The sequence below is a fragment of the Epinephelus moara genome, chromosome 8, assembly GCF_006386435.1.
Source record: "Epinephelus moara isolate mb chromosome 8, YSFRI_EMoa_1.0, whole genome shotgun sequence".
Lineage (NCBI taxonomy): Eukaryota > Metazoa > Chordata > Actinopteri > Perciformes > Serranidae > Epinephelus > Epinephelus moara.
Window position 1 is genome coordinate 39,649,785 of NC_065513.1, and position 26,654 is coordinate 39,676,438.

Sequence of the window (26,654 nt, forward strand, 5' to 3'; positions counted from 1 at the left end):
GTCAAAGTGACGGCTGTGATGGGAGAATTGGATCTCAGTGAAGGGCAAGTGGTCCATAACTTTAATTTTGGAGACAAAAAATGTAGGCTTAGCGCCCTGTGGTCCATTGCCCAATAGGAAATGTAGAATACTCAAAAGTACTTTTAAAGTAATTGAATTACTTTACTCAGGGAGTAACGCAGTAAAGTAACTGGTTACTTTTTTAAAAAAAGTAACGCAGTAACGTACTTTGATTACTTTTAAAGTAACCCTTACCCAACACTGGTCTACACGTGTACAGATATTTTTGAAACGGATACTTTCCTTTACGATTAGGCCTTTCATTCACACGCAAACAGAGTATTAGGTCACTAAAAAGGGGATTTTTTTTAAAAATTGCCTTCTACGGTAGGGATGGGTGTCATTAAGATTTTATTGATGCTACTTCTTTCATCGATACTCCGTATGGATTTGGTACTTTACTGGTTCTTTTTCATTTCTAAGTAATTGCATTTTAGAAATATACTAATGTAAAAAGTGCAGTGTAGTGTAGTAAGTGTAGCTGTCATCAGGTCCAGTAATTTTTGAGTTATCTTCACTTTGTTTCCACAGCAGGTGGTCGGCTGTTCACTGATTACCGTGGAGTGTGTGTGTATGTGTGTGTATGTGGAGGACGTCAGCCCCGGCACAGAGCACAGATGAAAGGCTGCAGGATGATAATGAATTAAACCAAAATGTGTAAAAGTACCGATAAAAGAACCGATACCCTCAGAGCTTATCAATACTACGGTCTTTGATAATTTAGCCCCAGGGCTAATTTAGTACCGGGTTTCAGTTCCATCTTTGCTCATCAAATGAGCTTCAGGGTCAACCATTAGTTGGGAGTATAGAGTCCCTAAAAGAAGCTCTGCCTTTTCTTTTTAGGCCATCAAGGAACAGAACAAACTCCCTGACAGTTTAAAAACATGTAGGCCTATAGATTCCCATATTCCAGATTTTCCTTGCTGCACAGCACTGGTTCATATGGAGTACGCTGATACCTGTGGCCCCTTCCTGTGATGAAATGGACGGGCGCCATGCACTGCAACTTGGGCAGTACTTGTTTGTAACATGGCTAAACTGATTCATTACTGACCCATATACATAACCCATATTTTTTCCTGTGATGTCAAAATAATGAATTTTAAGAAACCACTCCTGTCTACACTGATCTGGCACAAACACATTATGTGCGTACAATGTGTGTATTTTATGAGACTCCTTAATGGGGGTGAGTAGAGGGTGCTAAGTGGGATTATTTAATAATATTGCACAGCGTTAGGTGTAATGATAGATACTGGAGTGTATATTCAGCTCTATGATTGATTTTAGTATTTGTTGTATTTTGAATTTGCATTTGCATCGACTACATTAGCTTTAATAGTGACTGTGTCCACCTGCCCAGGTACTAAAGCTGGAAATGAGCTAGTAGCTAAATCTGGTAGGATGCAACTCTTCTCCCTCTGTGAGATAAATGCTGTTGAATATGGTTCCTGAATGAATAAAAATAAATTATAAATAAATGTAATAATCTCAACAAAACGACGAGGAGGTGACCATGAAAGACTCTGAAACAAAGCGCCAGCTGAACGCCTGTCCCTGTATCTCCTCTTTAATGGAGCTCAGCGCCGGTGATCGGGGAGACAAGGTGTGATGGCTGCCATGGCAACACTGCTGCCACTATATGGTGTGATGTGACTGGTTGCTTTGGTTACAGCGGCAGTCGTGTTTGGCAAAGGGAGGAGAAGGGATGTGGGGATGCATGTCTGTTAAAATTAGTGAAGCTTGGAGATAAACAACAAAGTTAAAGTTTCTCCACAGGTCATACCGTCAGAAGAAGTAATAAACTTTCATGAATGTGGGATATTTTCTTGTTTTTGGTGTTTATGTAAGAAAATCTGACGCACTCTGGTTCAGCGACACTCACAGCTGCAGGTTTTCACAGCTGCCAACATCGACAGTGCTGTGTTCCTTAGGTTTCTTGAAGGAACCAAGGCTTAAACTTTTGATGGGTTTTCCGATCCAGCTTTTCCTACGCCTTCCTGGGATTTAAATGTGCAGCAAAACAGCTTCTCTAACTCTCTGCATCTGTAATAGAATTTTAAAAATGGTCTGAAAATGTGGTTTGAGGCCGGCTTATTTGATGTGTCACATCTGACTTCTGATTAAATATCAGTTTTATTTTGGTAAACTGTTCCAAAGCATTTAGCAAACAACTTTTTTTCCATGAATCTATGCCTGTGTTTTCAGCATAAACCAAGAATATGACTAGCTTTACTTCTTGAGCATACTACTGTAAAAAAACAAACAAAAAAACATGTGTCAGCCGGCTCTGCAAAGTGGCTGCAGCTAACAGTGAGAATAACAGGCTATGTCACTCTGATTTCGCTCTGCAGATTGACTTCACACAGAGATATGAGTGTTATGCACATTACACGAGTGTGGACACACTTAGACACAGTATCCTGTCGCTACAAGCCTCACAGACACTGTCGAGATTGAGCAGATGCAGTAGGAATAACGGAGAAAGACAAAGTATAAGACAAGACAGGTTGGATAAGGTTTTCCTGTCTCTCACTGACCATCCTGCTTCCAATGTGGTGTTTTTACACTAATCATCACACTTCTGGATTATTTTTCTCAGTCTTCTGGTTTTTTCTTTTTTGGAAGACCATGTCTGCACTACCGTTTCAATTATCAGAAGTGAAAGTGATGTGAAAGAGGGAGACAGGAGAGATTAAAATGAAAGTGTAAAGACGACTGCAGGGCATTTTTTCCAAAGCTTTCTGTCATTTAAAACATATTTACTCTGGTTAAAAACTAACTGAACAGAACAAATTTTCAAATCTAATGATGTGTTCCAATACCCATACGACCACACTGTTTAGTATGCCAGAAAAGGATTTAGTATGTCCCAGTACATAGTGTGTCAAATGCAATATGCAAACTAGAATTACCGCCTCGCAGTCGTATGCCTCCGCAAACCAGTCAAGTTGAACTTACAGTTTATATCTATGTCTGTACAATCATGGAAGCTTCATAAACATCTTCACCCCAGCAGCATTGAAGATCCATAGAATCAGCACAGTTTAAGGTGGACATCCAAGATTAGTGTCACAAAGTCAGTATCTGACCAAATGTCTGCTCCTCTGTTCCTGAGGTATGATGTTGAGACATGGCCGGAAAAGTGTTTAAGGCAGAATATTATCATGTCACAGTGAAGTTGCCATTTGGATATAAATGTCATCGCTTCATCGTCATCATCATCATATATCCTGTTAGACATCTGTACAAAATTACAAAAAAAAAAAAAAGTACAAAAAAAATCTTTGACCACCAAATTCCAATCAGTTAATTTCCAAGTCCAAGTGCATGTTTGTGCCAAATTCACAGAAACTCCCACAAGGCCTTATTGAGATATCACCTTAACAAGAATGAGATGGATGCAAGGTCACACTGACCTCGACCTATGACCACCGAAATCTAATCAGTTCAACACTACGCCTCGTTTCCACTCACGTATGTGACTGGTGTCCACAGATCCGCAAATATACGGATGATGCCTCTAGTGTCCAACACAAGGAAGTGCATTTCTTTACAGATGGATAGAAACCTGATAGAAACTACCTGTATCCATGGGGGAAGAGGTCTTTTTCACCATCCAGTAGTTTGGAATATTCGCTTGGAACATTACCAGGACAAATATTGGATCAATACTGCATGGCAACAAATAAATGAGTATGTTGGCCTGCCTGGTATGCGGCATGTTTTGCGAAGTATTTAATTAAAAAGACTGTATAACAATATTTTAGCAGAATAACATTACTCAGATTCACAATGTTTACAAACCAGATATACAAGTTCTTTTTAATCACACAAACAGTCTGTTAGCTAAGCTAGCACGCCGTCATACAGTCTCTCCAAAATCCATCGCAAATGATCAAATATTTTAACGTACTCGAGGCAAATTCCAGACTGAAATATCACAGAGGGGTACAGGCAGGTATATCGGATATCCCCGAGTTTCCCATAGGAATTTATAGACTTCCAAATGCCTTGTATTCGTACCATTCTCGGAACCCATCGGCTGTATTCGGCGTGTGACTTCCGGCAGACGGCGATACAGCCTCTGGGGGCAGACCCCCGATTTTTTGGCATTCCGGTTTGATTTGGGCGGAGGAGGCGAACTTCCGTTTCCGACTTCCGTTTATATATAAGTAAATGTGCTGAACCATTGCAATGGATTCAGAGTTTGCAGTGATGCCAATTATGTTCCGCCTCGTTACTTCACCGCACGGACCGTTTAACCTGGCAACAACTGCAGCCGGCTCAAACGTGATTGGTCAATATCACACGGACTACAAACAGCCTACAACCAGAAACCAGGGCTCTTCCGCTCTTCTTCCGGAGGCAAGATCTCCGGGGTTTGCCTACAGACTCTACATTCACTGAATGTATATAGAGACTATATTCGTACACATACGTAAGTGGAAATAAGGCGGGAGTCCTAAGGGATGTTTGTGCCAAATTTGAGGAAATTCTATCAAGGTTGTCCAGACATATTATGTTTCTGAGAATGGGACAGACAGACAGAAAATTCAAAAACATACTAACTCCACGGCCATCGCCGGCGCAGGGGCATAAAAATGCGTAAACGTCCTACTGCATCTAGTCGTTTTTTCACACTGTGCATTGCAGCATACTTTTCAACTGAGCCACAGACAGAAGAAAGCGTGTGCTACGGACTGCAACAGATATATGAGCAAAGAGGGTCAAAGGTCAAGGCAAAATGCTATGACGAAGGAGTATCTCCCAAGTGTGTGCATACTCCATGCATGTAAGGGCAGCTGCAGAACATACTGACAGTAAAAAGAAAAAGTGTGTGATTCTAAACGCAGCAAAAATATTCCTCACAAAGTATTTATTAACTATTCAATAATTTTCCAATTTCAAAGTTAAGAATTCACTGGACGTACTGTTGATGGTGATCTTGGCCGACCACTTGGAAGTGCCGTCCAGGACACTCTGCTTGATGCTCTTCATATGCTGGACGTGGATCATCTTGGTGACGTTGAACACTCTCCGGATCTCCTCAAAGATCTCTGGCTTGTTCCTCTCACGGATCTTCATCCTGTCCTTCATGGCCATGATAATGTGCTGTGTCCGGTCCTCTGCCCCGGTCTTGGAGCTCTTCTCAGCTGCTCCTGAAAGATGAAGGTGGGAAGAAACGAAGAAGGGTGGATGATGAGTTCCAGAGGGTAAAAGTGAGAAAACTACATGATGAACCTCGCTTTTCCTTTTAGGTTTATCAGTATGGTGTTTTGGTCTGGTTCTCTGACATTACCCTTCATCCCCCCTCACACTTATCCCACAGCATTTCTGCAGTTCAACAAAACCACATCACAGAGCAACGTCTGCTTTGCTGAATGTATCCCCTTGTAAAATTTTCGCTCAGGCATTTTTCTTTGCAAAGCTCAACTTAACTGTTGGAGCTCTGACATCAGACAGTTGAAAGGCAGCTGCAAAAAAGTATTACGCTCAAAGGCAAACTCCTGATCAGGGAAGTAAGTCTTACAATCTCTAAAACAGCACTGACACTTTTAGCAGACTTTTCAGTCAGTTCACTTGTTCACAGGAAGCAATAATAAAGTACAAAAATATTTTTGGGGTTGGGATAGATCTGTATATGGTGCAGAATATGGAATGTTTCTTATGTGATTCAGTTTTTTGCGAGTTTAATAACTTTACTCACTCTGCAGGCAGTCGGCGTTCAGCAGCTCTTGGCATTTCTCATGCACTTTGACCCCGCACTCTGCGCAGCGCATACCCTGCCGGGCGATGCCCCACAGCAGACCCTCGCACTCGTAGCAGTAGGTCGGTGTAGTGGCCGTCCAGACCTCAAAATTGTGTGGCGTGGTGCAGGAGATGGGGTAGATCAGAGACTGCAGGGTCTTCTTGTACACATGGTTTTTCTGTTGGATTAAAAAAACAGAGAGATGGATGGAGGAGGTGTCGGACGGAGGTAGAGGGTGTAAGAAGCGAAGCAGGATTAGAGAAGAGAGCCGTGTGAGGTTTTTTTTTTAATAAGTTATCCAAGAGAAAGAAGAGACAACAGAGGAGAGAGTGTTGATGGAAAGTGTGGGATGAAGTGTGAAAAAGGTGAGTAGGGACAGTTGTTAACAAGAACACAACAAGACAATCGAAAGGACAGTGGATGACACAAATTCAACGAACAATAAAAAGAGAATGAATTAATAACTCTCTGTGTAGCAATGAATTAAATGAAGATTAGGCACAAATTGGTATTCTTGTGATTTGGCGCCCCTACGGTCTCAGAAAGATACACTACTGTGGCTGTACATAAATACAAATTGTGCAAACTTACACTGTCCTGACATGTCTGTCTCACAGCTAACAGGAAAACAATGACAGTCTGACAGCAGAGTGTACATCCCCGCCTGTTATTTATGAAAGATTGCACTATAGGCTGCAGCCTTATTGGTATGATCCCCATCTCTCAGAGTCATACGGACTGCTGTACATGTGAATTTGAAGAGAAGCTAAAGGATCTCAAAGGCTCAAATATGACATCAGAAGCCAAAAAAGTCATAGCGTAGGGTAATATTACAGGATTTAACATGACTGACTCTTCATAGTTCTACTTAGTGTAATATTGGAAATGAACACTAACATAAAAATAATAAAAAAGAATGAGAACATTTTAGGTTTGCTGCAATAGTTTTCTGCCCATAGACATGGTTTGCTTAGTGTTTGAATATGACTGATGGCATCCAGAAAAACAAAAAAACTCTTTGAGACAGGGATAACACCTATAAGGTGACAGCCCCAATCTTTTACAAACATCACATTATCCAACACATTCTTACTCCGACCTCGTCGTCACATATGGACTTTCCACGCCCACATACGACATACAAGGTACCCTGGGTGCATTGGTTGTTGACGTTCTGGGACACTGTGTCAAGTTCTGCCTGTTACATGCATTGTCTTCTTTCAGAATACACTTCCGTTTTCACTAGAAATATGATGTTTACATACAGTCTCTTTCAAAATAAATGTACTACTTTGGTACAACATCGTGAATTGACTTTTTTTTCCTTCAACAACAAACACACGTGGTCGGGTTTACGCAGATGTGAGAATGACAGAGGCGCCATTCTTCCTGTTACAAGTCAGTGTACCATCTAAATGATTTTGAAACTACAGTTTATATTTGCTAAAACTGTCACTATATTCTGAATGAAGTACATGAGACAGAAAACGATCATGTCTCTCCTCTTCTTCCTTCTAGAATCTGCCACAGCACACCAAAAACAACCAGTCAGAGTCGAGGAGTTCCTAACGCAGCTGTTAATTCATGTAAATCACTGCTTGTGAAAACTCAAACTGTTACACTAGGCAGTGCTGAGCAAATATGAATCAAGATTCTGCTACTGCATTGTCTATTTCTCACCTCAGATGTTTTCAGAAACATATTTGAGTGTACTTTTTAGCTGTAAAATGAGAAAGTTTGTGACCCAGCCGCCATTTTGGATACAGTTGACCGAAGTACAAAGCCCAATCCACCAACACAACCAACCTTCTCATTTTACAGCTAAACAGTACACTAAAATATGTTTCTAAAATCATTTGAGACAATGCAGTAATAGAATCCTGATTCACATTTGATCAGCGTTGCCTAGTTTGACCGTTTGGGCAAAGTTCATGAGCAGTGATTGACATGATTGACAGCTGTGTTAGAGACTCCTCAGCTCTGATTGGTGGTTTTTGTTCACATGTTGTAAGGCTATTAGAAGCCCTGTAAAAAATAATATAAAAATGTGGTTATGTACGACAGTGCCAATTTGAGTTTTAATAATGCTTGGCTTCTTTATTGATAAAGTAAACTCTGCTGTTGCCCAGCGTAGGAGGAGTGTGGGAGGAGGTGAACACATCTCCACAGAATGAGAGGACACCTTGACTAGAAGCCCAGCTAGATTTGGTAAAAAAAGAACTTGTATAGGGGGGGATGTGAGTCATTATTATCAGGATTATTAGTATTTTCTTCATCATGGTAATAATTGCAAATCTGTGGTAATGAACATAGGGGAGATTTGCATGAGAAAACTTTCTTTCTGTTGTCGGTTTCACTGCTGTCATCTCTGCCTCTGTGTTCACTCAATCTTGTTCTAACTGCTTTGAGTTTTATTGATTCGACCTATGTTGCTACGATTCTTGTGCTTTTTGACTTTTTGGTTCTGTGCTTTTACCTGATAATATTTCCTCTCATTTACTTCCTTGTCCCTGTAAAGCATCCTGTTGCATCCTTTATAGATCACGCCACTATGGCTACATACTGTCCTGTTGCTATTGCCAGTGTTATGACTAAAAACATATAGATGATGAGTGGATCATATTTGCTCACATTTTCCATGTTTTTCACAGGTTGTCAACTTGAGTATATCTGCTCAGTGTCTGTATTCATGAGCCAGGAAAAAAAAGTCACACATTTCTCTACATATGCTTCTTCCATCTGTCAGTGGGATCTAATTATAGAACAGCTAACATTGAGCATACAGTATACACACTTAACATTTTCCTGTACTCTGTATGTGCAACAACCTTCTGTACATCTGGTAAGGTCAGTAACTTACAAGGCACATACACTCACCGGTCACTTTATTAGGTACACCTGTTCAACTGCTCATTAACGCATATAGCTAATCAGCCAATCATGTGGCAGCAACTCAATGCATTTAGGCATGTAGACGTGGTCAAGACGACCTGCTGAAGTTCAAACTGAGCATCAGAATGGAGAAGAAAGGTGATTTAAGTGACTTTGAACGTGACATGGTTGTTGAATCAGAATTTGGCGTCATGGATCCATCCTGCCTTGTATCAACGGTTCAGGCTGCTGCTGCTGGTGGTGTAATGGTGTGGGGGAGATTTTCTTAGTACCAACTGAGCATGGTTTAAACACCACAGCCTACCTGAGTATTGTTGCTGACCGTGTCCATCCCTTTATGACCACAGTGTACCCATCTTCTGATGGCTACTTCCAGCAGGATAACGCACCATATCACAAAGCTCAGATCATCTCAAACTGGTTTCTTGAACATGACAATGAGTTCACTGTACTCCAATGGCCTCCACAGTCACCAGATCTCAGTCCAATAGAGCACCTTTGGGATGTGGTGGAATGGGAGATTCCAACCTGGTACTAGCAAGGTGTACCTAATAAAGTGGCCAGTGAGTGTATGCAGATCCGAATGTATTTGTGTATGTATGTTTGTGTAAGTAAGTAAGTAAGGAGCTTAATTTAAACGCCCTGAAATACACTCGTAACAATAATAATTATGCAATTTATTCTATTGCCAACTTTCAAAGCACTTAATGACACCTTTCAAGACACAGTTAAAAACAAATATGCAGAAATGTATCCACAGATCATAAATTCAAGCAAAGCAGTATTATACACTAATAAGTAAATAAAATAACTAACTACAAAAACTACGAATATATTCTGCATTATGAAGTCATCATCGGTGCTAAATTTGATGTGTGTGTGTCACCATCTGAGTCAACATCAGACTGAATATGCCAGCGAGAGCAAATACAGATATCTTATAATAAATACCAAAACCACATTAACCTTTCCAATGTAAACATGCAAACTATCAACACAAATATTAAAAGGTATTAAAACTTGATTTTGACACAGAACCCCCTCTGCAAGACAGTGTATGAAGATTAGTTACAAATGCAGGAGTTGCTTTAATACCATTTAAGTTTTATTAATCAATCAAATCATAATGAATCTGGGGCCTTCAGGGGCCTCTGAGGGTTTGAGGCCCCAGGACAGTTTCCCACCTTAAAGGGCAGGTCCATTCATTTTGAGGGGTATTTGTTAAGGTTTAAATCATTCCGCAGCTTCCCAGTTGTGTTTTTTATGTATTCAAATCCAAAAGTTCAAATTTAGTTTGAAATACGTATGTTTTTGTATCAAAATGCTGTTTTCCTAAGTAGGTTTCTACATGATGACACTGCTATGTATAAACCCTGTCATCCTCATAATGTGCCTCTTTGTGACTGAGCCAAGTCTTCTTTGGGGTTTGTATGTTACCAATCTTTTAACTCAAGGCTGTTCTCATGCACTGTTCGTATGTTTCCTTTTGACAAGTAATGTGCCAAAATTTGTACATATCCCACGTAATCATGCAACAGCAATTTGCGTTTAACCCACACACTCAGGAAGGCTGTGATTGTGTAACCAATGCGCTGACAGGAGTAAAGAAGGACATGCTCAGGTAGGAGGCAGGTTGGGGTGGTGGATGTTTCACAAAACACAGGACTTTCCCCAGGAGACTGGTGTTCATGACACAGTCATTTTAAGGTACGTCCTTTACCATGTTTCTTTTTCTAAAGCTAGCCACTGTATCTTTATATTTATTACTTAACTTTACGTTAAGGATGTAACGTCATTCATGCGGCACTAATTTGTAGCATATCATCCAAACCGTCGTCTGAGGATATGCTGCTAAATTAGCGATAACTAGCATGAAAGCTAAGCATTGTAGTGCTGTGAACGTCACATTAATTCGGATTCAAAAGTCACACAATAACGCAAACAAAACTAACCAGTCAATGCAGTAACAGACCTGCAACTCCTGTGTTCTGTGAGGTAAAATTATTGTGTTTGTCAATGGAGTCTGGCAGCTTTGAAGAGAGCGATATAACAGCTTCCCCATAAGAAAGTGCTGTCTGATGGCAAGGTAAGGTGATGAAAATATTACACCTCGTATAACCCCACTTCAAAAAATCTGAACTAACCTTTTCAGTTTTTTTGTTATTATCGGCACTCACTGTTCTAACAATCAGTGCTTTTTGCTAACGGCTATGTAAGCGTTTCCATTTAAAGCCTCTGGAAAAGAACAAAGACGGACCCATACAACCTTTCATACCAGTTATTGACATTTACTGTTTGTAATATCTTTGCTTATCTGTATGTAAACAAGGTGAACCAAATATAAGGAACCTTCAGTAGTAGCTCACTCCACAGACTACAGTCTACACAGTCAAAGCAACAACTACAAAGGCTGTAAAATCAAAGAAAACCTAGAATTCTAAGTATTTATTATTTAAGCTGTGCAGGTACATTTTTATTTTTCAGGTCATCAACTCGACCTGTGCATGTGATAATATGTAAAGCTAGCAATGTTTAAAATTCCCTCTGAAAATCCCCCGCAGAGCCACTGTTGCGCATTTGAATTAAAGTACATTTAATCTATTAACTAAAAATAAGGGACTTTGGTGAGCTGTACACTTAAATTAAGTTGCTTTTTATATTTTACTATTCACAGCATTCCCTTTTAGTGTAATTAAACTGTATAAATTACAGTCTTTTAAATCTGGCGGTTGCTTTGTTCTCCGCTGGTGCTGCATTCAGTGACCTACGGTACTTTACCACCTGAATAATTCATGTTTCACCTGATATAATGTAATCACCACCATGAATTGACACAGTACGGTACAGTAGGAAAGGCACAAAACAAACAATAATAAACAAACACGAAACCTCATCCAGTCAGGCAGGCCTTGCTGCTCCTAGCTCCATTAAAAACCTGAACCTGCCTCAAGTTGACTCAGCAAAATTCAAAGCCTACAGTATATTGGATCGGCAACAAACAGATTAACAATACTGCTACAGCATAATGACGGCAGGAAAACAGCTGGCGAGAAAAGTATGAGGAAGTTTGCCGGTAAATGTAAGTTAAGGTTTGTGTGGATCCCCATTAGCAGGCATCACGATGACAGCAATCTCCCCTGTAGATAACTATACAATCATAGCTTCAGCATATATATACTGTATAAATACGTGTGTGTGTGAGTGAGTGAGAGAGAGAGAGAAATGTGAATTTGGCCACTCACAAGCTCCTCGTCTTTCAGGGAGGTCCGTGTGGCCAATGTGTGGGCGAGTCCAGCTTTCCTGGACTGTATCATAGACTGGAAACAAGAGAAGAGAGATGAGGCGTCAGTGATAAACAGCCGCGGAGAAAAAACAAAAACAAACAAGGTAAAAGAGAGAAAAGAAAAAGACAAATAAAACTTTCAGTTTCTCTGTGTGATGTCGGGCTCTTTCAACTTAGAAGGTCGTGGAATCTTGCAAGAACAATGCACATATTTGTTCTTCTGTCTCTGAACACACATTTTTGGAAACATGTCACACATCTCTCCTTTACACCCACTCATGTTTGTATGGTATTACTATATTTGTGTATCTGTCTTCACTGAATGTGTTTTACTCAAGTTTCACTCAAGCTTTTTGGGGCAATGCCACAGATCTGGATACTTCAGCTGACTTTATAGTATCCTAAATACTTCATATATTGAATTAAGAGAAACTAAAGTTTTGCTTTCACAGAATAGTTCGTCATTTTGGAAAATACACTTATTTAGTTCATTATTTATTGTTAATATGAAGCTGCAGCTAACAGCTCAGCACAAAGACTGAAAACAGGGGGAAACAGCGAGTCTGGTTTGTATTTAAAGATAACAAAATCTGCCTATCAGCACCTCTAAAGATCACAAATCCATACAGACTTTAAAACCTCTAATTAGCTATTTTACAGGCATTTATATGTAGGGTTGGGTACCACTCACTGTCAAACTGATACCTGGGATTGGGTAGTGGTAACCAACAGTACCAATTTTTGTGACTTTACACCTCTGTAATAACAGAGAATAATTTATGAACAAGCTTCAGGGGTGACAGAAGACAAAAAGAAAAGAAAAATAGACCAGACACCAAAAACTATCATTTGGAGTAGCCACAGAGCTCCATGGCTGGCTTCTTGACTTCAGGGCACTTCCACCTCCTGTCTGAAGTTGATCCCAGCAGCTCAGCAGAGCTCCACTGCCGGCCTCTGAGCTCTGTGGCTGGTTTCATGCCTTGGGGCACTTCATGGCACTTCTGCCTCTTGCCTAAAACCAGCAGTCTAACCCAGATGTGCTCTAAGGTATAGAGATTTGGCAAAGATGGATTCAACAGTAATCAGTACTCAGTAGTACTGACCATAGACTGTACAAATAATGGATGTAGCTAACATGACATCACTCTTTGGTTTGTGAACTCTTGTTTTGAAGCCTTGAGTTGGGCATTTTGTCTGTCGCCATCTTGTTTTTTGGAGACAGAAGTGACTGTGTTTGGATGAGAGGGTGGAGCTGAGTCTGGCTGAGAACCTGAGGACACTGTCTGCAGACAGCCCGTTACCCAAAGCTGCCTGCACTTAATTATGCAGAACTTTAAGCCTTAATAAAATGTAAACGGGTGAGTTATGCGAAAAGTCATATTTTGTACGGCTGTCATGAAATGGGAAAGTAGCTACGGAGACTATAAACGTTTTTTGTACCAGGCTGTAAACATGTTTATTATTTCTGCTGTAAAATTATGCATTTCAACATGGGGGTCTGTGTGGATCATGGACTGTAAAAATAATGGACGTAGCCACCATGACGTCACCCATTGGTTCGTGGACTGCCATTTTGAAGCCTTGAGTTTGGCATTTTGGCCGTCGCCATCTTGGAGTTTTGCAACCAGACATGGAATATTTGTTCGAGAGGGTGGAGCTCTGGAGGAGCGAGGGGTGGATCTGACAGAGGGAGCCAGAGGACACTACGCACACCCACCTACACCAGCAACCTGACTGAGCGATGCATCTGGCTTTGCCGTGCTAAATCGCCGCTAACAAGGTTAGCTTCTTTTGGGGCGGCAGTAGCTCAGTCCATGGGGACTTGGGTCGGGAACCGGAGGGTCGCCTGTTCAAGTCCCCGTCCGGACCAAAATATGAAGCGTGGACTGGTAGCTGGAGAGGTGCCAGTTCACCTCCTGGGCACTGCCGAGGTGCCCTTGAGCAAGGTACCGAACCCCCCAACTGCTCGGAGCACCTGTCATGGGCAGCCCACTCTGACATCTCTCTACTTAGTGCATGTATAGGTCCTGTTTGTGCATGTGTGTGTTCGGACCTGTGTGTAATAGACAACAGAGTGAAACAATTGAATTTCCCCTCGGGGATTAATAAAGTATATAAAATTAAATTAAATTAAAATTCCAGGTAAACTTTAGAGAGAAGTATTAAATTAATCTCAGTGACGTTAGCTAATTGTGTACATGTCTGCAACGTTATTATGGCGTATTTCACGTAACTTATTGTCTGTAAGTTAATGTTAAAGTCATAATGCGGACTGACTCATTTCTGGAGCCAGCCTCAAGTGGCCATTTAAAGAACTGTTTTTGGCACTTCTCTGTTGGCTTCAGTTTTCAGCCTGCTTTGTACTGTCACAATTTAGTCAGTACCCTTAAAAGACCCAGTTCAGTACCCAACCACTGATATGTGATGGACTGTTTCTTGGCAGGAACCAGTAACTTCTTGCCTGCTAAGTGGCCTTAAATGTAATGGACAAAGTGGAATGAGTCCACTCATCTAGCTCTCCGATAGAAAGCGTGTTTACCTAAATGTCAAACTGTTCTTTTAAGAAAAAACAGTAAAGCCTTTATTACAGTTTTCCTTCAACAAACTCCTAAAATATCTTGTGCCCCTCAGTGTTTTGCATAATATGTGTGGATCTGTGGATGTGGAGTGGGATGCCAGTGTGCTGTAGCGGGATGTTTTGGACAGGATCTGGACAGCCTTTCATCATCTCCAGCATAAACAAAATACTGAAGTTGGATGTATTTTTCATCCTACAGCAGCACTTTAAAGCTGTGATACACCTTAGAAATGTCCTTGAAATAGAAGCACGGCTCTTTTTTTAACCCAAAGAGGCGCCGCTCACAGCATCTCACCAACGCATGCTGTCAGTTATCATTAAGTTAAACTGATTACTGCCATTTATTTGCCACAGCACTCTGTGATTCATCAGCTCCTTATATATCTCACTTTAAGAAACTGTATTTAAGTGACATTCAGGGAGTTGATGGTGGGTGTATTTGGTTTGGTTTAATTTATTTTACATTACAAGGAGGACATCACACATAACTTTGAAAGTATCAAGGATAACAGAATGAGGTGTCGTTGATGTGGAGATAGCAAATATGCAGCAGTTCAGGTGAGTGCTGTGGTGTGCAGCGTGTTAACAGGACCACACAGATTATCAAACATACCACAGATCTTATTGCTTAGTGATGTCCTTCATCTCTCCGGCTATGGATCAGCAGGAATGCCTTTTTAAATATTATCTTAACAATGCTGAGGCTTTTAGAGCTCCAGATACCTAATACCTCGACAGTGAGCTTTTCCCCATCCATTCTGACAGCTACTGTACAAGACCACAGAAGAAGACGTGCCATCACCTTGCAAGAGAAAAAGTCAAGGTGCAGCAGCTGAACAGCAGGGGTCTGAAAATATGCTACTTTTCTGAAGCACTGTCCAGCTTTGATGTTGGACAACAAAACAGTGGTGTATGTGGTCATGCAGCATGGACTGAGTGCCGTGTTAGAACAGCTTAAATCATTTGAGGTGAGAAGAAAGTCTAAAACTCACATTTGCAGGAGCAGGAGGAAATGTAATCACTGTTCTAAATTCACACGCTGGCCACAAAAGTGCTGACCACCCTGGTGTGTGTGATTGTAACATGTTGGAAAAGGTAGCACACTCAGGGAACATAAAAACTGCTGGCTTTAATGAAAACAATATATGTTTAGTCCAAATAACCTCTGAAAAATGAAGCAGAAGTGCCAAAAAGTGCAGTTCCTTGAATGGCCACTTGAGGCTGGCTCCAAAATCAAGCCAGTCTCCATAGACTCCCATGTTGAAATGCCCAACTTTACAGCAGATATAAACATGTTTACAGCCTGGAACGAAAAACAGTTTTGATGTAGGTAGCTAATTTCAGCATTCATGACAACTGTACAGAGGGTGAATATTTACTTAACTCATCTGTTTAAATGTTATTAAGGTTTAAGGTTACGCATAATTAACTGTGTGGCCACCTTTGAGTGACGAGCCGTCTGTAGACAGTGTCCTGGGGCTCTCAGTCAGCTCCACCCCTCGCTCCTCCACAGCTCCAGCCGCTCGCTTTACTGATACATATCAATTATGATGTTTAAACAGTTTCAATATTCATCTTCGATAGTATCAATAGTTTTAATACTACTTTCTTACTGTCTCTTCTCTTCAACAGCTAATCGACACACACACAGATGCAAAACCCGCACAGCCCCGCCTCCTGTCACGCACAGATTGGTCTTCTCGTCACTCGTCTCATCTGTGCCAGTCGCATACAGACTTTTGGAGCTTGGTGTTGTTTTGTTTTACTTGCACTTTATTGCTTTTTGAATGTGTGGCAATCTCAGAGGCTTTTGAACACGTGCCAGGGTTCCCACACAGGCATCGACAACATTTCAAAACTTTTCCAAGACTTTTCAAGGACCCATTATAAAATTTGACGACCGTATAAGACAAAAAGTAACGTATGGTATTCTTTTCTCCAAATGTTAATTATCAGCTGAAAATCAAACAGCAAACTTTTCAGGTCTCTGATAGTTGGTTATTTTTGTGACATTATGTTGAAGGATACCCACAGAAGATTACTCTAATGATTACTTTCATTACACACAACGAAATTTCATTCCGAAAATTATTTTTACAAACTTTCAGTGATTTTTACTGATTCCATGACTTTTCCATGTCTGGATTATGAAATTCCACGACTTTTCCAGGTTTTCCATGACCTTGGGAACCCTGATGTGCACTACTGCAGAAATAATACTGTTGTCATTAACGTAAAGTTTTAATTACTGTTAATGTTTACTTTAGTCATTTTGCTATTATCTGCTACTAACCAGGAAAATAAAGCTCATTGTCATGCTACAGCCCTGTTATATTTATCTTTAAATACAAAAAATGAAATTGTATAACCAAAATTGAGCATAGTGTTAGTTCAGGCAGGACATGATGTCAAGCTGAGGTCATATCCCAGCTACATCAGCTGATCTCAAACAGCCTAGTCAACTGGAGTCAGCTGATAGGCCACATGATTCCTTTCGATGCAACCAATCGGCGAATCTCATTCAGGGCGCCCTATTTAAACTGCTCTGGCCTGCCTACTGTTGCTGCTTCCTCTGCAAGCTGCTTTGCAACCCGCCTCCACCCCAGCTCCTCCTTTTCATGCTGTGTCTGACTTATCAATGTCATTTCTGTTTGTCATTGATGCTGCTCTGTTCTGTTCCCAGGGGGTCTTTGCTGCTGCTCTCGTTGACTCAGGCTTTCCTAGTTTACATGTGGAAGGGCAGAGAGGTGTGTTCTCTCTGCCCAAAGGCTTTCCACATAGGTGCGTGGAAGAGGCTCTCCATGAAGGCTCATGAAAAGGCAGAGAGGCCCCAGAGCAGAGCCATACCGCCAAATATAATACTGCAAATGGAAATAAAGTTTTCTTTGACAACAGTGTTCATGACTGAAATGTCATTGTTTCTCTGTGGCAATGAACATAATATCTTTTATCAATAATTTTCAGGGTATTATATCTAAGATCCAAATTCCAATATCATGACAACACTAGTCAAGGATCCAAAAAACAAGATGGCAACAACCAAATGCCGAACTCAAGGCTTCAAATTGGGAGTCCATATACTTGTGGGTGATGTCACCGTGGATACGTCCATTATTTTTATATATTCTATGGTTAAGTGATGCTTTACACTCCTCTGCACATTTTTTCTGTCTTTTTATGTGAGGACTTTGAATAGGACTTTGTAGGTTTTGTTGCTTTGTGGTGAGATCTTATGGCATTTTGTCCTATTTTTTTGGGTTGTTAGTTTTATCGCCAAATGTTCTTAGTCTCATCTTTATAATTTTGTGCTGATTCCTCTCCTGACTGTTTTTCTGTCTCTTCATGATTTGTTTAAGCTGAAATACTGAACTTAACAAAGTTGAACTAGACTGTCCCTGACACTTTATATCTTCTCAAACCTCACGGGTGCTTTTCTGCTCAGACTTCTGCTGTTGAGAGAGTGACCTTCACTCTGGCGGACCCACTTCAAATCAAAGGAGACAAGTTTCTTTAATCAGATGAGTCAAGTTTTCTCAGATCTCAGTGACTGAATATTCACAGTTCTAACCACTCAGATGACAGACCGCGGCCAGTGGATGTGCGTCTCAGCTTCCCTTAAGTACTTCAAAGTAAATGTGAGACTAAAGGGAGAAAGACACAAATTACCATAACATTCATCAACATTTGTGTGTTTACAGAGGCAGGTGTCTTATTTTAAAAGGAGGAGCTGCTGACTTGCTGAATCACAGCAAGACGAACCTGTTAATTAAGACTTGTAGCTAAAAACACCAATCAGTCAAAAAGCCTCTCTGAGCATCAATCGACTGAGGGAAAGCTGAACAAGAAGGAATTGATTTTCTTGTGTTTGTCAGAAGGTTTTGAAATGAACAATGTGTGCTATTTGTATGAGGGTGCATACAGTATGTGTGCACACTCATACAAACACATATAAGGAGTCTTCACACAGAGCAGTGCAAGTGCTTTGCAAGAATCAGGACCATTAGAGAGTTTGCAACAAGGCCCATCAAACAAATGGTAAAACTCAGCAGCTGAAATCTGGCTTCTCTCGTACTCACCATAGCCTGAGGGCCGACGAATGGAGGGGGGCAACATGTGCAAGGAAAGAGAACAAGAAGAAAGAAAAGGTTAGAGACAAACAAACAGGCCCCCCTCTGAGAGGATCAGCAGCATTCACCTTGAATCCAGCTATTCAGTGCTTGCAAACAAATTATTACACAGCGGGTGCCGCTGCCGAATCTCTCCTTTGTATATTTATCCTGCATGTAGCCTGCAAGTAATCACTCCTGAAGGATCATATTAGCTGATTGTAACATGTCAAACTCTCGTGTTACTCAGCTAGCCTGCTAACATGACTTTTCTCAGCTACTTTCAATGCTGAGGCAAATGTTAACAGGCAATTAAAGCTGAAATCAATAACCAAAGGTGACTGAGTGTGTGGTGCACGGCACTTTCAAAGGGAAACAAAAACTAACAGGGTACAAATAGACAATCCAGCGGCACAGAAAGCAACATTTTTGTAGTTGGTGCATGAAACAAAATAAAAAATGAAATCCAGGATAAGACAGATGAAAGATTAAACACACCGGGGGCCCATTAGTTTTAATCTATTATTCAGGAGCCACGTTTTAGACATCCACTCACAACATGAACAACCTCAAAAGTAGCTTTAAGTAGATTTTAGTTTGATTTTTGTCTGTAACAGTACGATGAGGTTTTGATCAGGTTCAAGTTCTGTTAGTAAAGTTGCTCCTAGTTGTGAATTTGTTTCACTTTGTTGTTGCTTTTTTCATTAACAAATTACCAGGTAACCTGACTGTAAATATATTATATACTGAGCTGGTGGGATGTTAGACAGCGTTGGCATTGTGGACCTGACAGGTGCAGCATGACAAACCTGTTATTTCTCAGCAGCAGCAGAGTATGAAGAGCATCTCCACCCACAGCTAGTTAGTCATGTTTACCAACTGACAAAATGTCAATATAAAACACCAAATGAATGAAATTATCTAACGTGGTTTTCTGATTTTCAGGGTTAGTTACAACATACACAGGACTGTCTTAAATGCCAGTTTTCAAACTGTATGGTTTGACTAAAATGAACAATGACAGCAATATAGTCCACGATGAGCAGCGCTAAAATCAACCTGCGTAGTTGTCCCTCCATTGTGACATTAGAAAGTGTCACATTTATCTTGCAAGTGTACTCTTCTTCAACGTTTGCTTTACTTCCTGGATTTTTCCCACATGGAAATTCTGACCAATCTAGAGCAGCTTTCTTGTGCAAGGCATTTGATCTGGTCCGCTCGTAAATGCTGCATTCTCGGTCTGAAAGCACCCTGAGACAGACCTTGTTGTATCACAGTTCAGAAGGAAATGTGCATCTACTCATCGGCAAGGGTTTCGTGCTTGTGACAGTGAGAGATGAAAATATTAATGGCATCCTCCTCTTCTGAGCTATAACGTTAGCTAGCTCAGTGGTGCTAGGTGAGCTAGCAGTAGATGCACACTTCCTTCTGCGTGGTGATGCGGTTGGCAGGAATAGTTTGGTAAAAAGAAAGTAGTTCCTACATCAAACTGCTCACAACAAGGTCTGTGGATTACCTTGAGTAACTGGGTCACGATTTCTGGTAAGAGACATTGCTGTTGAGTTTTTCAAATGTACTTTTTTGTTGCTTTGAGCACCACAAGCCGAGTGCCATCTAGTTCCATTATATTGAAGAGAAGGCAGACATCTGTACAGACGGTATCTCCAACACTCTGCAACTCACACCAAAACAATCTAGATGGATAAATGGCACTACAAGGGACTAAGAGGGAAAATCTGTAGTTTTGATTTTGGGATGAACTGTTCCTTTAAGGTGTAAAAAAGTCAAGGCTCTGTGAAGGTCAAAATTCATGTCAGGAGTCAAATATTGAGTGATGTGCACTCACCAGTTCACTAACAAGGGGAATTGGTCTCCTCTTGCGGAGGTCTGGCATGCTGTCAATGCCAAACGGTGTGTTTCCCCTGTACACACACAAACACACACAAACAAACAAACCAAAATGCACTGATCAGTATTTAAATAAAGAAAACGAAGGTGCAAACCCTGCATCAGTCAGTCATATTCTCTCATTCTCTCTATCTGCCACTCACACACACCAAAAAGCATGTACTGACCCTGGTTTGGCCCATGGGTGCTTGCTGGGGTCACCATCTTGATCTCGACTCTGAAATAGAATGTCAAAGGTCACAGATTTAGCCATCTGAAGGCTTACAGCGTTTATTGGTTTCATGATTTCATGACTACGGAGCATGCACAAGCACAAGAGAAGAAACAAGAAGAGAAAGAAGAAAGTCAGAAGAAGAAAAAAACAGGAGAGAAGGAATGAAGGGAATGAACTGGGTTGGTTGAGTTTCAGTATTGCATGCCAAAGAGGACATTTCAATCCATCACACTGCCCCCATACGTATATGAGCATCATAAATCTTCACCTTGTAAACACGTACCAAACCCCACATGCTCTCAGTGAACGCACACCAAATATTGACTTTTGTTTTCTAACAACGTGTTGTTTTGTCTGACAGCTAGTAAAGAAAATACCACAGTGACAGTAACAAACAAAACATGGCAGCCTGACAGACTCAATATCAATACTTCTCATCAATACTGTGTCCTAATAAATACTGACCTATTCATGTTTGGCGTTTTTTATATTTATATCGGGAACAACAAATATTCTTAATAGGGCACAGATGCATTGAGGCTGACATCTCATAAAACCAAAAGCTATTTCATTAGCTTTGAAATGAAACTGTATTTTCAGGATTAAGTGAGTGTTTTCCAGAAACTGACAGAAAGCAATACAAACACAATAAAAAGGAAAATTAAAAAAGACGCACTGACATGAGAAAATGTCCAAAGCATATCAAGAAAATTGTACAGACAGAAAAACTTCTTTTAGGATGTTAATGAAGCTAACGGGAGAGAAACCACAAAAGAAGTAACCTGTTCTGCGTCTTGACTTCCATCTGTAAAACAGCATAAGAACAGAAAAGAAAAACAGTCATGGAATAGCTTGCCTCGTGAAATAACAAGACACACCCTTTATTATTCATTTTGTTACAAATGCTTGGATTATGTTAAAAGTAGCTGCACCACTGAGTTTTCAGATATAAGAGGGTCTGAGGTCATAAATGTTTCATTAACATGTATAATTTATTATAAAAATGACTCTTAATATTTCCCTTCTCCTTCATCCTTAATGTCAGAGTCGCCTTCCAAGGAGATAATTGATGTTTTCTAATTCAGCAAATGGCCACTGCCGGAGCCTCGGAGAGGAGTAAGGGACTCGTGAGTGGCAGGCGATACATTACTCTCAAGGGGGCGGAAAATTATACTATCAGCAGAGACCGTTTGGTGCAGTAAATACCGAGGGGACCTTTCAGTACAGGAGCTTATTCATAACCACTGGGTGAACATACACAAAGAGGATAGTGACAGTTACCCTTTCATCAATGTAGACACAGACCAAAAAGTGACAGATCAAAGAGTTTTGGTGAGGCTTTGATATGAAGAGGTGAGGTGGAAAAGGAACGTCTCTGAGCAAACAAGCCAATACTTTAATGATGACTTAAAGTTAAGTCAAATCTATAAATATCAAAATAAAAACATGAAAACGAATGAGTCACTCACATAAATTAAAATACCAATGCTCTGCTTAAAACATGAAGAGTGGAAATACTTCCCAAAAAAGAGAAAGAAAGATCTACTGTAAGTCTACCTATCGTTATATATTCTTTTTCTTCTATCTGACTTCTGAGGCACATGATTGTGTGAACTGATACTGTGTGTTTTTTCTGAGATGTTTTTTATGTTTCTGAGTATGTTGTTTGACACACAGTATTGCGAGTCATTACTGTATTCCCCTTTCCCACCGAATTAGCTCATGTGTGCGGGTTTTTGTAAGGCGGGAAAACCACTTAAAAATAGGAGACAGACTGCTTTCCCGTTGCCAGTAGACCACAAGGGTGTACATCCCTCTGTAGCAGACTACTATGCCTTTTGTTTTTTATTAGTTAGTCAACGGTTGCAAAAAGCAGCATGAAAAATACTGCTTGGATGGTATTTGTGGTGACCTGTCATTGTATTGCGGTAGCAAAAGGGCTGAAATTTGCGTGCCGATCTGGATGTTGTATTTCCATCACTATCAATCTAAGCTGATAGAAGCTGCGCTAATAAATATGTGATTATTGCAGGGATGATGTTTTTTTGTAGGCAGATGCGGTAGTTAGCATTGTCCTGGTTGCCTCGTCAAAAAGCCAATGGGACTTTTCAATTGGATTTTTGATTACTGCAGAAAATTAGCTGCTGATACATACTTTGTTCAGTAAAATAATCATCACAACTGAACACTGCTTTTATGATTTTTGAGGCATAAATGCATTTGTCAAGAGTAAAAAATTAACCTTAGGTTATCGCCGAAATACACTACGGTTGCATGACTTAAGATCACCACCACCACAAGGCTGTAAAGCTTTGTTTGTTGTGATGACGCTCTCATTAAGAGGCTCATTTAGCCACTCAGTAGCAACTGCCTTTTTTAGAACACCTAAAAGCTTCAAAATTTATGAGTGGGGTATTTACTGACGTGTTTTATGTCTACGTGAAAGTCTCTTGAGCTTGTGTTTACCACAGACTTTATTTCAAGCATCTAACTAAAAACCCATGAAAAAAAACAAACCTTTGACTTTGAGACAAGGACACCAGGAGTGCTAACATGCTGACTCATTTCCAGGCTTTTAGGACTCATTCCTGTACCACTCTATACAAAAGATTTAAGCAGGTGTTAGTGGGGTTTTTTGTGAAGCGAGAAAAAGAGGCTTATGTTTATGTGTTTTAAATGTTTGCGTATGACACACTAAATTGCTATCTTAGCCAGGGCTTCCTTAAAAACAAATCTTCTAATCCCAGTGGGACTCACCTGGTTAAATAAAGGTTTAATAACAAAAAATACACATATGTGAGTTGAAACTTATAGCTGACTGAAATAAAATAAGGACAAAATGCAGGTGATGAAACAAAGGATGATCCCAACTTCAAATCCAGTGATGACTACCTGGTTCGAAGTCATCCTGAGAGCATGTGGACATAGTCATACTGGCGAGGTTGCGCCTGGTCTCTCTCTTCTCTCGCAGAATCTGTTGGAAGGTCCTCAGGCACTTTAGCCTGCGTTCATCCAGCTGGCTTATCTCCAAGGATGGCTCTGCTGCAACTTCCTCTGCTTTCTCTTCTGGGGCCACAGTGTCTGCGGTGGGTTGCTGTGGCAACTCAGTTTCTCCCTGCAGTGCTAGAGGTTCATCAGCCGAAAGGGAGACTGAGAGGGATTCTGCAGTGGTGCATTGAGAAAGCTGAGCTTTAAGTTTGACATCTGCAGGACCATCTGCAGGACCCTCTGCAGGTCGTTCTGTAAGGCCATAAGGTGGAGGCAGTATTGAAGTGCTACTGGAAATTGGGTCAGGGCAAACCAAAAGTTCTTCTGGGCATGAGGGGATCTTTTCCGAACAAGGAGGGTGTTGGCAAGTGTCTGTAGACTCCAATGTAAGGCTGTTGTTGGCTTCTTCAAGCATAGGCTCCACAGAGAAAACATCTGATTTGTCTAAAGTACTGTTTTTGCTCAACTCCCCAACAGCACTACTTCTATCAACCACATCACCTTTCAGGGTATCGTCACATGTTTGTTCTGATTGTGCCTCATAGGACAGAGGTTTTGAAGGCAACTCAGCTGTAGGCAAGTCAGAAGGCATTGATATTTCAAAGTCTGCTTCCTGGGGTCCAGGTACTTCAATTTTGCGTAATGCTCCCCGCAAAGCTGAGCTAAAATCAAGTACAGCTCGGCCTATGCGCTTGACATTGAAACCACCAGCTTGGACATCTGCACTGACAGAGCGAGGGAGTCTGTTTTCTAAGCTTTGGTTGGTGGCTCCAGTCTGTTGGATGTACGGCCTGTCCACATCAGCTACAGTTGTACATAAGGAAGCCTCAGTCCATGTCACTGCTGAAGACTCTTCATAGGCTAAATAATTTTCCTGATAACTATCGACATGACACTCTGTCGTGTAGCTCAGGTCATTTGATTGCCCATAGTCAAATTCCTCTGCTTCTCCATCATGCCCATCAACTGAATGGTAACCAGAGCTTTGAGGGTATGAAAAATCAGCAGCACACTCGTATCCTGCAGCGGGCTTCTCAAGGTCAGTATCTGTTGGAACATTAATCCCAGACTGAGTTTGAGGCCTTCTCCTCCGTGACTGCCACTCCTCCCTGCTAGAAGTGCTGGCAGGTGAGTTGTAATGTTTCCCAGAACGAATAGAGAGATGTTCAGAGCTTCCTGTGGAGCACTGCCCTGATGTACCATATCCCCCTGCCCCTCTGTAGTGATCCCAGCTACCAGCTCCTTCACAGCAAAGAGGGGTCTCACTTTCATGCTCTTCCAGACTCCTGTCCCTGTGGTAAGCAGTTTCCTGATGCCACGCAGATTCTGCAGAGGCACTGTGTGGTGGTCCCGTGTTTGTCCAATGTTCCTCCCCATCAACAGCTCTTTGCTGCTTCCTTCCATGACTAGATGATGGTCTCTCTAGATCTGACTCACTATGACCAGAAGACAAGGAGCTGGTGCTTGGACAGTCTTGGCCATCCTGCCTTTCAAAGTAGCCAAAGCTGAGCTTTCTTGCTATCGCACCTACTGGGATATCCGAGCTATGGTCAGAGTTATCCTCTCCTTCCTCTAGTTCCTGATTATCCACTGATTCAGCAATTGGGGAGACAGTAGACTCCTCTGCCCTTGCTAGCAGTAATTCTCCATGGATGCTATGGCGCTCATTGCAGACTTGGGGGAAAAGATTTGATTCAGACTTTGGTATTGCGCTCCCTAAACTGCCATAAGCACTAGCAGGTCTTCTGCGAGAGGATGGTCCATCTTTGGACCCTGCCCCCGACCAGGTACCGGCGTGTTCCCCTGAACCAGCTTTGTTGCTAGAACGAATGCCCTCAATCTCCAACAATACAGCATCGACACAGGATGATACTTCCTCAACTGACCCTCGAACGGAGGTCAGGTAATCCCTGAGGTCGGAGATTTCCTCCTGGATCTTGTTGATCCCCCTCAGCTCTTTAAGAATGTGCTCAATTATGGCACTTGACTCCTCCTCTTTATCCTCATCCTCTTCCAACAGCGTACCTGGCAGAGTTCTGTTAAAGTTGTAGTCCACACAGTCACCAGCAGAAAAGGGTCTCTTTGGCCGAATACGGGGTGAAGGAAATTCCCTTCCAGTTGCTCCTGCAAATTTGGTACCATTCATGTCTGGGCCTATTGGAGTATAGTGTGGGGGTGGTTGCATCTGCTCAGGTGTTGGCCGAATATCACCCACAAAGGAGATTCGTTTCATATTTGCTGGGGATCTGCAGCTTTTATGCTGCAAAGTGCAGGGTATTCTTATACATCCCTCTCTGTTCAATTCTACCTCTCCTACACATGGCGGCGCCGGTGCTACTCCATGACCTTTACCGTTTGACACTTTTGGAGGGTAAGCCTCAGGCCTGGGGCCGACCTTTGAATATCTGCTTCTGTGCTCCTTTCTGCCCTCCTGTGTTTCCCCCTCCTCCTCCTCCTCAATGCCTGCATAATAGAGGTGGGAATCTGGGACATGATGGTCTGCAGAGCCTTGCAAGAGACGATGTATTTTGCCCCGAATGACCAGCGCTACCCTGGGGTTTGGAGCCCTCTTTTTGGGTGAGTGGACTTTTGCCTTTGTGCCTCCTTTAGGGGCAACACCTGCTCCGTGTTGTCCATTGAAGCGATTCCTGGAGAACATATTCTCAAGAGAGCAGCCTGTCCTCATCTAGTTTCCCACATTGTCGGTGGGAGTTACAATCAAAGTGCTCACGGTATCATAGTTCATTAAATTAGCCTGTTGGAAGCTTTTTCAGCCTGACCACTCAGTGTCAGTGGTCCATGACTAAAATGGGAAGACAAAGATAAAAGACTTGTAAACATGAAAAACACCACAACATCCTTGTCAATTCAGT

The 26,654-nt window shown here is 41.4% G+C and overlaps 1 protein-coding gene across 1 annotated transcript in view; it reads right to left on the minus strand.

The window, feature by feature from the left end:
• Positions 1–23,753, minus strand: part of LOC126394434 (protein unc-13 homolog B-like) — a 134,086-nt gene extending 110,333 nt beyond the window's left edge. Inside the window, exons 1-7 of the mRNA XM_050051245.1 lie at positions 23,686–23,753; positions 21,576–21,598; positions 20,747–20,796; positions 20,518–20,593; positions 11,947–12,021; positions 5,771–5,990; positions 4,995–5,222 (exon numbers count right to left, since the gene is read on the minus strand). Of these exons, the coding sequence (XP_049907202.1) occupies positions 4,995–5,222; positions 5,771–5,990; positions 11,947–12,021; positions 20,518–20,593; positions 20,747–20,796; positions 21,576–21,598; positions 23,686–23,725 (712 nt within the window). The 5' untranslated portion in view covers positions 23,726–23,753. The remainder of the gene's footprint in view (positions 1–4,994; positions 5,223–5,770; positions 5,991–11,946; positions 12,022–20,517; positions 20,594–20,746; positions 20,797–21,575; positions 21,599–23,685) is intronic.
• Between the last annotated feature and the right edge of the window lie 2,901 nt (positions 23,754–26,654).